The sequence below is a fragment of the Nelumbo nucifera genome, chromosome 5 (assembly GCF_055504915.1).
Source record: "Nelumbo nucifera cultivar China Antique chromosome 5, China Antique-T2T, whole genome shotgun sequence".
In the NCBI taxonomy this organism is placed as follows: Eukaryota; Viridiplantae; Streptophyta; class Magnoliopsida; order Proteales; family Nelumbonaceae; genus Nelumbo; species Nelumbo nucifera.
This window is the reverse complement of record NC_142653.1, coordinates 4,997,371-5,010,072: the sequence shown is the minus strand read 5'-3', so window position 1 is coordinate 5,010,072 and position 12,702 is coordinate 4,997,371. Positions and strand designations below refer to the sequence as shown.

The following is a 12,702-nucleotide window of genomic DNA, read 5'->3' as shown; positions in this document are numbered from 1 at the left end:
TCATCATCAATTTGTCTATGTTTTCTATTGTTGGTAGCCGAGGCTGCCCATGTTTCTGTATTATCTTTTTTTCTCCAAGTAATGAAATCTACTTTGATTACTGATCAAAAAAAATCATGGGATTCAACTACTTTAGCTATTATCAAACAACCCTCAGCAGTCTCAACCCTTAGCTATTATCTACTCGATCAAGAGTGACTCTAACAGCAGCCATGGCAACCACAATGAAGGGGTTGTCACAGAAGGAGGCGACATCCAGATCATGTTGGCCGCGGACGTGCATCTCGGAACCAAGTATTGAGATTTTCAGGTAGAACGTTACGTGGTATGTTGATATTGGGATTTCAGCCAATAAGGGAAAATACAGCATCGGATGTCTATTTTGGTTATTGGCATTAGTCCCATCGTACAAGAAGGATGAATCCTGCTCGTGGATTGATACCAAATTCATGGACAGGATGTGATTTATAAGGGGGGCTACTAATAGACTATGGGGGTTATAATTCAGTATTCTGCATTGGGCTGCAGTGTAATTAACCCTTCTTCAAATGAGTGGACTATTATTAATTCTGCTTGGTTTTAACGTTTCTCCAAATATGTGAATTCAGAAAGACAAAAACAGCTTGTTCGCTTCTCCCTCTTTCTCTCTTGATTCCTCCCCTTTAAATACCATCTCTTAGCCCATTCCCAACGCCTGATCATCTCTCTCTCTTTCTCTCAACAATAAAGAAGTAATCTCAAATGGCCAACTCTTCTATAGAGTTTGATCTGATTCTTCTTTTTGGCTAATTTGTTCTGGAGTTTCGTGCCATCGGCTGTCAAATCCTCACAAGTTTTCATGCTATGAATCTTGGTTCAATTTTAATGTAGAAGACAATTAACAGCGTCATCTTCGAAGGATAATTTTGACCTTTTTTAAATTTTATCATCACGTGATATAGATAACTGACCAACTTTTAACAACAGAGACTAAATTGACGGCTTTTAAAGTCAGATACTGCAATGACACGTTTTGAATTTCTATACTAAATCGAGACTTACCCAAAAATACAGGGTATCAGGAATTTTTCCTAGATATAATCAGTATAAAATATCCTAAAGTTAAAACTCAAACCTATAGAGTTTTAATCTAAAATCTAGGCTTAGCAAAGAGTTGGCCCAACCCGTGAACCCCGACCCAATCCAACCTGAAAAGGCAAGGTTAGGGTCTCATATGTAGTTACCTGAATGTGAGAATGACCCAACCCTGAAAAAATTAGGTTGGATTGTGTTGGGTCATGAGTCAACCCATTGACCCGATTGTCAAATCTAATTGGGACTATTTATGCATTGCTAGAAGTCTCCACTCTTTAATTTTTTCTATTTAGTCTTTACTCTTTATTGTTCACTCTTTGAGTTGTTAAATGTTCAAGTTTTTTTGTTTTATATTTAGAATTTTAAGGTTAATTCCTTGGCATTTTTATATATTTTTTCTTTAATTTTTTAAATTTCAATTACTTTTTGAGATGATCCAAATTGACCCATGGGTCAACCCTAACACATTTAGGGTTAGGGTTTGGCATTCGGCAACCCAACCCAGGTCTACTAAAATCCCAAACCTAGGATTTTGATAAACGGATCAAGTACCTTAAAATTCCCGTTGACATCCCTATTCACAACTCGTTTAAGCAATGCCTTTCATTTCTACAGATAGGGGAGAGCGGAGCTCAAGTATTCCCTTGTCACCACGACACATTGACACTCCCCATCTATACCTGCCTGCCGATTTAGGCACGTACACCGAGACAACTGAAGCAGATCGAGACCAATAGCGGTGTTGTCGGAACTCGAGAGCCGAGACTACCAGATACCTGACCGGTGAACTGGTGAGCTCATTAGTTTTTTCGGTCCCGGTTATTTGATGGTTTTCAGAGGCCGAACGATCTAACCAGCCAGTTAACCAGTAAAACCATGATTCAGTGAGCCTTGAAACATTTGGTCAAGTACACATGAATCCCAACGTGAGGTTGATGTGGTGCTCACAGAGAAGGAAACGAGCATAGATGTGGTATCTGAAGAACAAACCCCAAGAAGCCAGAGTGGAGCAATGCAATTCCAAATTAAGATCTATTTCTATCAAAGATGATGACAAGTAGGATGAAAGCTGGACCAAGAAGAAAACTCCACCTTAAATTGCAAGATGATAAGAGGCTTTAGGAGAGGGCATGTCATCATGCCAGTCAGTAATTACAAGTTAAAAACAAGAGTCCACTTAACACTGACTCTCGGTGTAAAACCTCTAGCTGCAGCCACATCTCACAAACAATTCTGTACAACTAATTCTTGGATGCTTGAAAACCCTTTCCAATGCGAGAAAAGCCAGGAATTTTGACTGCAATCTCTTACGAGTTAGAAGTACGCCATTGTCCGGTAACAGGATCCTTCAACACTTGTTGGCAGCACGTTTCTTGCACTTGCCTTGCACCAGGCTCAGCAGGAAATCTGTAAATATGTGCTCGTATTCTGGCATTTTCCCGTATCCTGAGATGGTTTCAAAAGCTCAATATAACACCTGTATAAAAACCAGAACACTAGATCGCATACTACAACGATGAGAGAATTTACTTTAGTCATGCATAGAATATACGGGATGAACCTGAGAATCATCTTTCCAAACAATGGGGGTGGTAATTTGATTTTGAGCACATACAAATCTTTAAGGCCATGTTTAGCTTGATAGAAAATAAGAGAAAAACAGAAAAAAACACAAGTAGAGTTTAGTTTGATAGAAAATTCAAGCAAATACTACCTCCCTTTTGATTATGGTTAATCAAACTTTAAGGTGGCCACCCCTCCACCTGGAGTAAATTTAGGGGTCTAAAAAAACACAGCCAAAAGGTGCCCATCCCTATGTATTAATTTTTGTCGGGGACAAAGGTATTTAAGGGTTGTTCAGGGGATGTACCCGGTTCACAAAAGAAAGGGATTCATATCCCAAGTGAACTTGAATTCCACCCTTTAGACAATTCAATTAACTTTTGACAGAGGGTGGGCCTTGGCAACCTGGGTTGCTCCATTGCAACCTGGGTAACCAGGGTTTAAATCTTGAAAACAGCCTCTCTATATGTGCAGGGGTAAGGCTGTGTACATCTGTCACTCCCCAGACCCCAAATTGGCAGGAGCCTCATGCACTGGGTTGCCCTTTTTTAATTAACAATATTGGGACATTTTAAAATTTGACAATATGGGTTAGATCCCAAAGGACCATTGTAATTGAACTGTAAAACATTGGATATAGGTAAAATTAGCAAGAAATGTATTTAAAGTAAACAAGATAGGTTCTTCAACTTTCTCTTACCAGGGAAGTAGTTGATGTCAATGACATAAAAGCAGTCTCTTGTACCATGTTCCCGGATTATATCTATGTTGAACAGATGAAGGCCCTATACATTAAAGTTCAATAGTCAATCGAGTACAGACCAAATATGAATTGAATTAACACTGCAAAAATAAAGAGGAAGAAAAAATTGGAGGGAGGATGGGAATTACCAGTCTGCGACGAAGCTCCCTTGCTAGCCTCTCAAGTAAAGGTCGTGGTGGAAGCTCTGTTAGAAAGATACAAGTCAGTATCTTTTCTAGCATAAACTTGAAATGTAAAAGAAAAATGCTAGAATTCTGATCAATTCTAAATTGATGTTTACCAAGATAGAGGTTTACATGGCAGACACCATATGGAGGAGCACCAAAAAAACATGTGCACAGATAATTTAAAAAAAAAAGTCTGTCGAGCAGGACCACCTTTTGAACCCCAACCTTGCAAAAAAAGTAGAAACCTAGTAATATTTTGCAGTGCTTTCTAACCTAACAAGCACAACTCAACTAAACTCAAAACAGATTTATCCCAACTATTTCAGATTAGCTGCACAAATCCTGTTTTGCCAATTAAGAGTCCGAGCAAACAAAACTAAATACAACGCACGGCAATAGAAGAACTACATAAACAGATCAAAAGAAATAAGTGATCTCACCTGCGACACCAGGGTCCAAATCTGCATCATCTGCAGAAGCTGCAGCACAAGAAACCCTTGGGAAATGGAACACACCAGCATTATGTAAAAGCTCACATTTGTTGACATCAGGTAGAGAGAAACGACGAACAACTTTTATAGCTTCACCTACAATGTAAACCTTAAACAGTACACCTCCTACAACCAGACAATTAAAGATGCACTGTGTTAATTTATGTTAGAGCTACAGCAAGGGTGATAATGACCGCTGCTAATAGAGCAACATACCATGATTAACAAACTCCTGTAGAACCAAGGGGGGTTCAAGTTTTGCAAGGGAAAATTGATCATAAGCAAGAGACAATTCATGCGACTTTGCACTTCCATCCACAACCAGCGGCTTTGCAACTGAAACAGAAATCAACCAAACAGACATAAATGGTTTCCTCAATCAGAAAGAAAGAACAACTACAAAAAAAGATGAACAGTAATATTTCCATTGACACCAGGAAGTATCCAAGCAAAAACAAGGTGTAATCAGTTTCCCGACACAAGTTTCTTCTTTTTTTTTTTGGAGGGGTGATAAACAGCTAATATTGAAACATGAGCCTATTTGCACAATAACATGGGAAAGTACACTTGCACATAAAAGCTAACCTATAGGTAGCATAAGCCCAGCTTTAGAAACCGCATCAGGGATTGATGATGGATCCTTTTTAATAACTAATTGCCTTGGAACACCAACTTTTCCTACAACAGTAGTTAATAATTAGTAAACTTAACCTTAAAGAAAAAAAATATACACCTTACAGTAAACCCCCCCACACACACACACACAAAGTACTATTACTAAGAAAGTAAGAAAAATCACACAGGAATTACCATAGCAGTCGGACAAGTTCATATCAGCCACATCCTTTAGCATGGACTGGCGATTATGTACATGTTGTATAGCATCAGGAGGGTCAAGAACTGTAACTTCTGGATGCTTTTCTCTATAATCCTTCACAAAAGAGAAGGTAAGTTAAGGACAGTAAGCGCCACATGAACAACTTTCAAATAAACCAAAGAAAATGATCAGAAAAACCATGTGAAATTTCAGGCACAAGTGAGGAAAAAAAAAAGAAAAAAGAAACTGATAGTGAGCATAAGAATTCAGAAAATTGTGAGATGAGACAGAACAGCCATTTCCTGCATAAGTGATTGAGGTTGGGTTTGTATCCAGTCCAAACCTCCCAAGACCCAGAAGAGGCAAAACCAGCATTTGGTAATGGCCTTTTTAATGTATCTCTCTTGCTGGGTGCAGTTCTGCTCAACAAACAAACAGGATAATGGCCACCAAGGCAAATACCGAAATATGTATGAAACCAGTCACACCATCTCAATCAGAGGCGTCATAGCTACTATAGGTTCAGAACCATACTTTCTGAATGCCCTTCCCTTTCCCAAGGTTTTTTATTTAATTTACTATTTCTGGATCTTGTTTATCCTAGATTCTTTCCTAAGACTGTCAAGAAATAAAGCCACTCATCTAGGAAGAGGAAATGTCCCAATCTCTCCTTTTCTTCACAAGTTACATACTCAGATACCTTGAGCCTGGTTCTAACACAAGCAAATCAAAAGCCCTAGGCTTGCACAAGTTATGTAACCCCAAAGAAGAGAAGAAACAATTGTAAGAACCCAAGGAAGGAGGCACAAAGCAAGGCACATGCCTGAAATCATCTAAGCCTTGTCCCGACTATATGAAAGATATTTCACCATTCCGTTCAATTTAGTGCCATTTCATCATTAAATTATGGACACTTAAATCATTTCTTATTACTTCCACCCAAGTCTGCTTATGATACTGGAGGAGTTTGATCAATCAAACTCCCCCTGGTTGAAATTTGATGAATACCCCTGATTAGTTGCCACTTTTATGATACTAGCTGATTAGTCAAACATCTTCCAGTATCATACCTCTACATCATCATATATATTGTCATTCATACATACATATATACATAAGTTTCAGAAAATATAATCATGTTAGCTCGATAGGTTGGAGTGTCATGCCATTAACATAAATTTGCAGCCTTGCGGGTCCCTGTCCATAACCTAAACTGTTTAAACTCTAAAAATCATAGATACAACTCATAATAAGTAAATCATCAAACATCAAATTCAAGGTTAGCTTAGCAATAAGGCAATTGAAGAGCAAAGAGATTCACATGAGGCACCCCCACAAGATTAGCATCACCAGTTGAAGCGTAAATGGTCTTCTCTGCACATGGCCAAACCATCTTAGTCAATTTCCCTCATTTTATCACTCATTGGAGATACTTGGCAACTCCTTTGAATGAGTTCATTCCTAACCCTGTTGTTTCTAGTTTTGTGTATGTCACTAATTATCTACTTAATTATCAAAGGACATGCCTTGGAGAAAAATAAGACAATATAAGGAAAAAAAATTCATTCAGACAGGCAATCACCAAGACTGCCAAGTACAACTATCCAATAAGAAATTATTTATAGATTGGCATGAAAAAGGAATCTAACAGGTAGTTGTAATTTACCAGTCACATTTAAAACACACACACACACACACACACAACGCACTTGCCATCTCTCTCTCATCACAGAAATAAATAAATGAAGAAGAGGATTGCTAAGACAATGTTCAAAATGTGAAGATAGGTATTAACTTTGAACCTACTCCATGCCTAGGTTCTCAGAAGCAGGGACTGGATCAGAAGCAGGATAGAGAACAGAAGCATTGGAACATCAAATTTGAAAAGCTACAAACATATGAAGTGGGAATAGAGTGTGTACATGTCTATGTCTATGCATATGTTTGTCTGTGTGTGTATGTACTTATTACTGAAAAAAACAGTAATCAGGTTAAGGGAACCATATGTAATTGTGTAAAGTATTATGGTTATTTATTTATTTATTTATTTCAATTCTTTAACTTTCAAAAGTTAATGTTAAATGGTGTTTTTTTTATGAATTAGATCATTTTTAATAGAGAAAGATGAATAGGTCCACATGAAAGGAGATAGCAACATGAGGGAGAGGAAGTGTTGTGGAGTGGGGAATGGTGGTGGATGTGTTCAAATGCGAGGGGTGGGGGTTTTGAAGTGGTTCTAAACTTCTAATGCATGCCCATCCAAAGACGTTTGAAAAAAGAAATGAACCATATATCATTCTTTCAGTCCTAAAGAAAATAAAAATATAAATATAAAATCTCAAGATGTGTAGATTCCAGTAAGATGGTTCTAACAACTGGGTCTAGGATATGCATGCATTGAACATTGAACCATAAATACATAATTTCCAAGTGAACAAGCAAGCTATATTTGATAACCAAAGATGCATCCAGCTATCTGTATCCAATTAAAAGGGGCATTAACAATAAAAAGATTATATAAAAATGATCCACAAGGAAAGGGAAGGGAAAAAAGAAAAGTTGATAAGAAGCAATAAGAAACTCTAAAATCTACCATCTTAATGGGCATTCTGTATTATATTGACATTTCACTTCCAACCAGAACCTCCAACAAAATCAGTTCATAAAGCAAGTTGGGCATGGGTCCAAATAGGCATGCAACTCCAAAACTTGCCAAGAACAAATTTGATCAATCTAACAGATCTATACGTGCATCATATCATGTAGCTACATGTACTTGGAATAAAATGAAGAAATGATGTACCATATAATAACACTATGAACCACTAGTCCTAGTTGTCTTAACAATCTGAAAGCTTCAGAGTAAGCAAAAGGAGGGAGGCCTTAGCGTGATTGCTGACCTTCTAGAGGTTGATTGGCATCAGAGATGACTTGTTCTGAAACAAAGTAACAAGTTCAAAGGAGTATAATGTTATAGGCATTGAGGGACTCTCTTAATTCATTGTTAAAAAGCTATTCATCACTGGATTAGAGAGAGAGAGAGAATGCACTCAGCAGGCTTTTGTTTATAATTACAATTTACAACCTGAATTTATGAAACTAACCCTAGAAGTAGTCTTCCAAACACAGCCCCTGCCCCGCACACATAACTTGGTAAACCCAAGTATGTGAGCAGCAAAATGAATTGACCTAGTGTCGTCATAAAATGGCAAATCCACAAACAGCTGTAGAAGCATGAGAAATTTCTAAATCATATAGTTATTAAAGCGAAAAAACAAGGTACTGCTAGTAGTTCCTTTGTTTACTAAAATCCTGCAGAAACATCAATACCAACAATTTTAATGAAAAGATAATGACCTATCCAAGGCCAAACAAGGGGCTACTGCTCAATTCTTTCACATGTATCATGGGACTGCACAAAAGCCCCACATCCTAAAAGCTTGGATATTTGACACATGTCAACGTATCCAGCAATCTTTTACAAAGAAAAAAAAATAGCCTACCAAATATGCTTAAAAAGCATTGGACAAAAACCAGAAACTGAAAATATAGACTTAAAAATAAGCAGAATAGCCAAGAAACTACACATTCAGCTGATACAAATGAAAGAGATGATGCTCCGGACAATTGGTCAAATGATACCAGAACATTTTTGGCAGAAATGTTACCAACACCTTAACAAATTTTCCCAAGTTTGTCACATAGGCTGCATTTGGTAAAAGTGCAAATGCTGAACCAAAGAAAATTTGCACTCCGGTTAAGTTTTGCAGACATTTGGTAAGAATACATTTTTGTACTGAAAATGACAACATTTTTTCTTGGACATTATTTGCATTCAAAATGGGAGCAAAGGTTGCTCCCAAAAAAATGGATGCAAACTTTGCAATGAAAGTTGGTCAATGTAAAAGATAAAAAGAAAAAAAAAAAAAAAAAAAAGAAGTAGATTCAAGTCATGGAATTCATGTTTCTACCCATCACAACCAAATACATTTGGCAAGAATACAAAATTTATCAATGCAAAACCAAACCAACTTTGCGTTTTCATAAACCATACATATTTGTATTTGCATTGAACATATTTGCATTTGCACTCTTACCAAATGCAGCCATAAGGGGAAAAATCCTCACTTGTTGAAATTCTTAAGGCTTCGACCTCAACTATCTGGTCATGACTCATGATGGAGGAAAGAGCAAGCACTCTGCAAATTATGTCAGGCAGAAATGAGTTTTAAGCCTTAAGACATGTTCAGCCTGTCAATGTGTATTTGACCCCCAGAATAGATACATTACATGGTGACATAAACAATCAGGATATCAAATGCATGTGTTAACATCGGAAAAATCCATTGGACCTACAGTATGAAACAAATTCAGACATACTAACCTCAAGAAGTCGGCGCCACTCCTTTCCAGATAACTGGACAAGAAAGACCCAGATAAACTTAATCAGGATTTAAAAGAATCTGCCCTGTGTTAACCTTAAAATGTAGTTGATGATCAGAGAAAGATGCAGAAGTCAAACACTAATACAGTGCATTACTCGACAAAATGTGAGGATGAGTAAAATTCAAGACTAGAAATGAATTCGGAGGTCGAAGTTGCATGCTAAAACCAGAAAAGAGAGTGCAAGAAAACCATTAAAAAAATAAATAAAAGTTCTTTTGACCAATGCATGCAAGAATTTCTGAGAATGCAAAAGGACAAAAGATGCCAACCGACCTTATGTAGAACAATGTCAAAAGGACCTTGATCAGAAAGTGACCTGTTCTGGTCAATGGCTACAAAGAATATCCCCTTATTCCTGCATCATTTAATGAATGTCTGTGACCAACAATTATTTAATACAATGGAAAGAAACTCCAGAGATGGAAATAATAAAGAGAGGGTTTGAACTCTGAAATGCCTCAAAAAACAACGAAAAACTAGAAAATGGAAAACAAAATAGAGTATAAGTCTATGAGATCCTATCTTCGTCAAGAAGATGCTAACTCAGTCAATTGTTCTCAGAAAATTTTCTTCATTGTTACTAAATTTCAAATTAAAATATTTGATAAAAGAAAAAAAAAAGGCAATCACTGTATAAAATATTAAAGTAATATTATTAAGAATGTAAAAAAAAAAAAACATTACAATAATAACGATATCATTATTATCACAAAGCAAAGAGACATGGTAAAGCTTACAGACAGTGGCCATGTCAATTAGACTTATTGTTTCAAGGAAAATATCTTGTGAACAAACAAACAAATAAAAATAGAAAAGGAAGAGCAGAAAAATCAACAATTCATCTAACACATTCAACCATTAGCAAAATCCAAGAAGCAGTAGTTGCTCAAGCATAACCATAGGAAGTAATCGTATAAGAAGTAAAGCTTATTTTTCTTTGATTTAAATAATAACAACTTATCAGACAGGAAGTTACATGTCAATTTAGAACTTCGGGTAAATGCAAATAGTGAGAAATAGAAAATACGATGATTAAAAAACTGAGACAAAAATATCCAACAATTATTTATGTGCAAAAACATTTCTGTACACAGATAAATTAATATTAATATGCATAAACATGAAATAATGCAATTTTCCTACGAACCATGGGAGTATGAAACTCAAACGAGAACCACTCAAACTTTGCTTCCATTTATAGATCTCAGTAATCTGAACCTCAGAGAGTCCGAGGAACATAAAACTGATAATAAATTAAGGGCATGTAAATGCATTCTTTAAGACAAAAGTTGCACAAGGGCTGAGACTTTAATATTTTTAAACCAAAGTACATGAGAATCAAGAATTGACCTCAAATGCTTTCGGCATATCTCGAGGAATATTCTAATTGTATTAAAGATACCAAGAACAGCAACTGAGGATATAAATTCAAATAAAAAATATCACGTATGGATTCGACAAAAAGAAATCCCGAAATAGGAAATCGACTGAACAGATGTTTCTATTATTATAAGAGAAATCCACCGTTAAGAAGACGGATGCCATATTGGATGCAGATTGAGTGCTTCAAAACAAGTAACCTAAACAAATAAATCATTTTCTCCACAAAATCTCTGTTGCAAGAGATATGATTCATATGGCTACAGAAAGCCGCAAAACCAAAAAGTAAACGACCGTCATTCCTCGGGTAAAATTCACCCACTCAAGGAGATGACGAGGACCATATTTGTCATCACGGATCAAAACAGAGAACTAATCTGGTGGCATACTCACGTACGCATGCACCAAAAGGAGATGAAAAAAAAAATATGAAATTTTTTATCAGTTATCTGTAAAACAATCTAGTTGAAGATACAATCGAACCAGTAGTAGGCTAATTAATCTTAGTGGGAAAGGAGTGATTTCCAAATTTCCTTCTTCCTCGATAAGGAAATGTAAAACACTGCAATATAGCTATTGGATGAGAGACATAGACAAAAAGGAGGTAACCAAAGAAACGCAGAGAGAGAGAGAGAGGGAGACGAAATGAGACGAGAAAATCAGTAAAGAAGAATTATTAGAAACTCAGTTCCAACGGCTTAAATTAATCTATTACCTAGCCAACCCTTCAAGCTTTGGCTGCAAAAAGCTCTTCGTCTTCTTCGACGTCAAAGCATAACCAACTACGAGTTTCTGCGGATGCGGAAACCCAAGACCGATGGAACACGACTGGGAAATCCTGTCGTTCTCCTTCTCCTCCTCATTTCGATTGGAGATCTCTCCGTTAAACCTCATGCCCGTTGAAAACACCCACAATAACAGAAATAGTGATCACAGAACAAAAACCCTAGCCTTATAGATTAGCTTAATGTTTTCTCCTTATTATTCAATCCTAACACGTAAAACCAATAAGATTTAGAGGTGAAAATGTTCGATTTGAAAAACACAAGGCCCCTCGAAACGAGGAACTGCAGATCGAGCTCTGTTAAAGAAAACCCTAAAAATGCGAATCCGTAGGTTCCGCTTGCTTTCGTGTTGTCTTAGAGTTGATGTTTTCTACTCCAGATTTGGCAGAATAAAGTAGAAGATCGCTAGACTTATAGAGGGAACTTGGAGTTAGGCGGAAGGAGAGGAGCGTCAGTTAGCAGTGGCGAGAGAGAGAGCGAGAGGGGGAGATGTCAGATGTGTGGGTGGCAGTGAATAAATACGTGCGGAAGAAGACTAGGAAGCTTCGCTGGCAATTTATTTAACTTCCCAAATTACTCTGTTTATATAATTTAATTACTAGAAATGCCATTATTTTTTAACTTACAGATATACCCTTACACAGTATCATTTACATTCGTGCTGTCGTGCACGCACCTGTATCCCTTGATATGCTACACGCCACAACCATATGATGTTAGCTTTATTCAATTAAATTAGTAAAAATATCAACAATCGTAATGAAAATCTGAAACCCTATTAAATTTTATTTTCTCTGTTAAAACCATCGTTAGATTATCTCTCTCTTCACTGTTCACATTTGTAAACGGATTCGAATCCGTCGTATTTGATCGGATGTGGTAGGATTCGATTTGAATTCAAGTATTATCGGTAAGTCAAATCTTTGGATTTTGTTGTCTGCAAAATTAATAAATTATTAAAAGAAATATAAAATATAAGTATTTTAAATAAAATATAAGTATTTTTTAATTATTTTATTATTATATATTATAAAAAAATTTAATAATATAACAAATTTATAAATAAATAACATATATATGTATTATATGTTTATATAAATATATAATATATATTGGATCGGATCTTTTTGAATCGGATAGGGAATGATCCAAATCTGATCTGATTTCTAATCAGATCCTATTATTTGATTCAAATTCAACCAAATAAGATCTGATC

The 12,702-nt window shown here is 36.3% G+C and overlaps 1 protein-coding gene across 2 annotated transcripts; it reads right to left on the bottom strand.

The window, feature by feature from the left end:
* Window positions 1–2,079: 2,079 nt before the first annotated feature.
* Window positions 2,080–11,987, bottom strand: LOC104589111 (inositol-tetrakisphosphate 1-kinase 3-like). Of its 2 annotated transcripts, XR_016076346.1 has the most exons (11): window positions 11,417–11,987; window positions 9,595–9,676; window positions 9,260–9,292; window positions 4,869–4,989; window positions 4,644–4,736; window positions 4,275–4,394; window positions 4,008–4,184; window positions 3,697–3,792; window positions 3,529–3,584; window positions 3,338–3,422; window positions 2,080–2,520 (listed from the first exon to the last, which is right to left on the bottom strand). XR_016076346.1 is itself a non-coding variant. In XM_010247304.3 (10 exons), the coding sequence occupies exons 1-10, from the start codon at window positions 11,593–11,595 to the stop codon at window positions 2,423–2,425; spliced, it is 1,044 nt and encodes a 347-aa protein (XP_010245606.1). In that variant the 5' UTR covers window positions 11,596–11,985; the 3' UTR covers window positions 2,080–2,422. The 2 variants fall into 2 exon arrangements, 1 of the variants encoding a protein (XP_010245606.1); XM_010247304.3 differs by lacking the exon at window positions 3,697–3,792 and having other exon boundaries at window positions 11,417–11,985.
* Window positions 11,988–12,702: the final 715 nt, after the last annotated feature.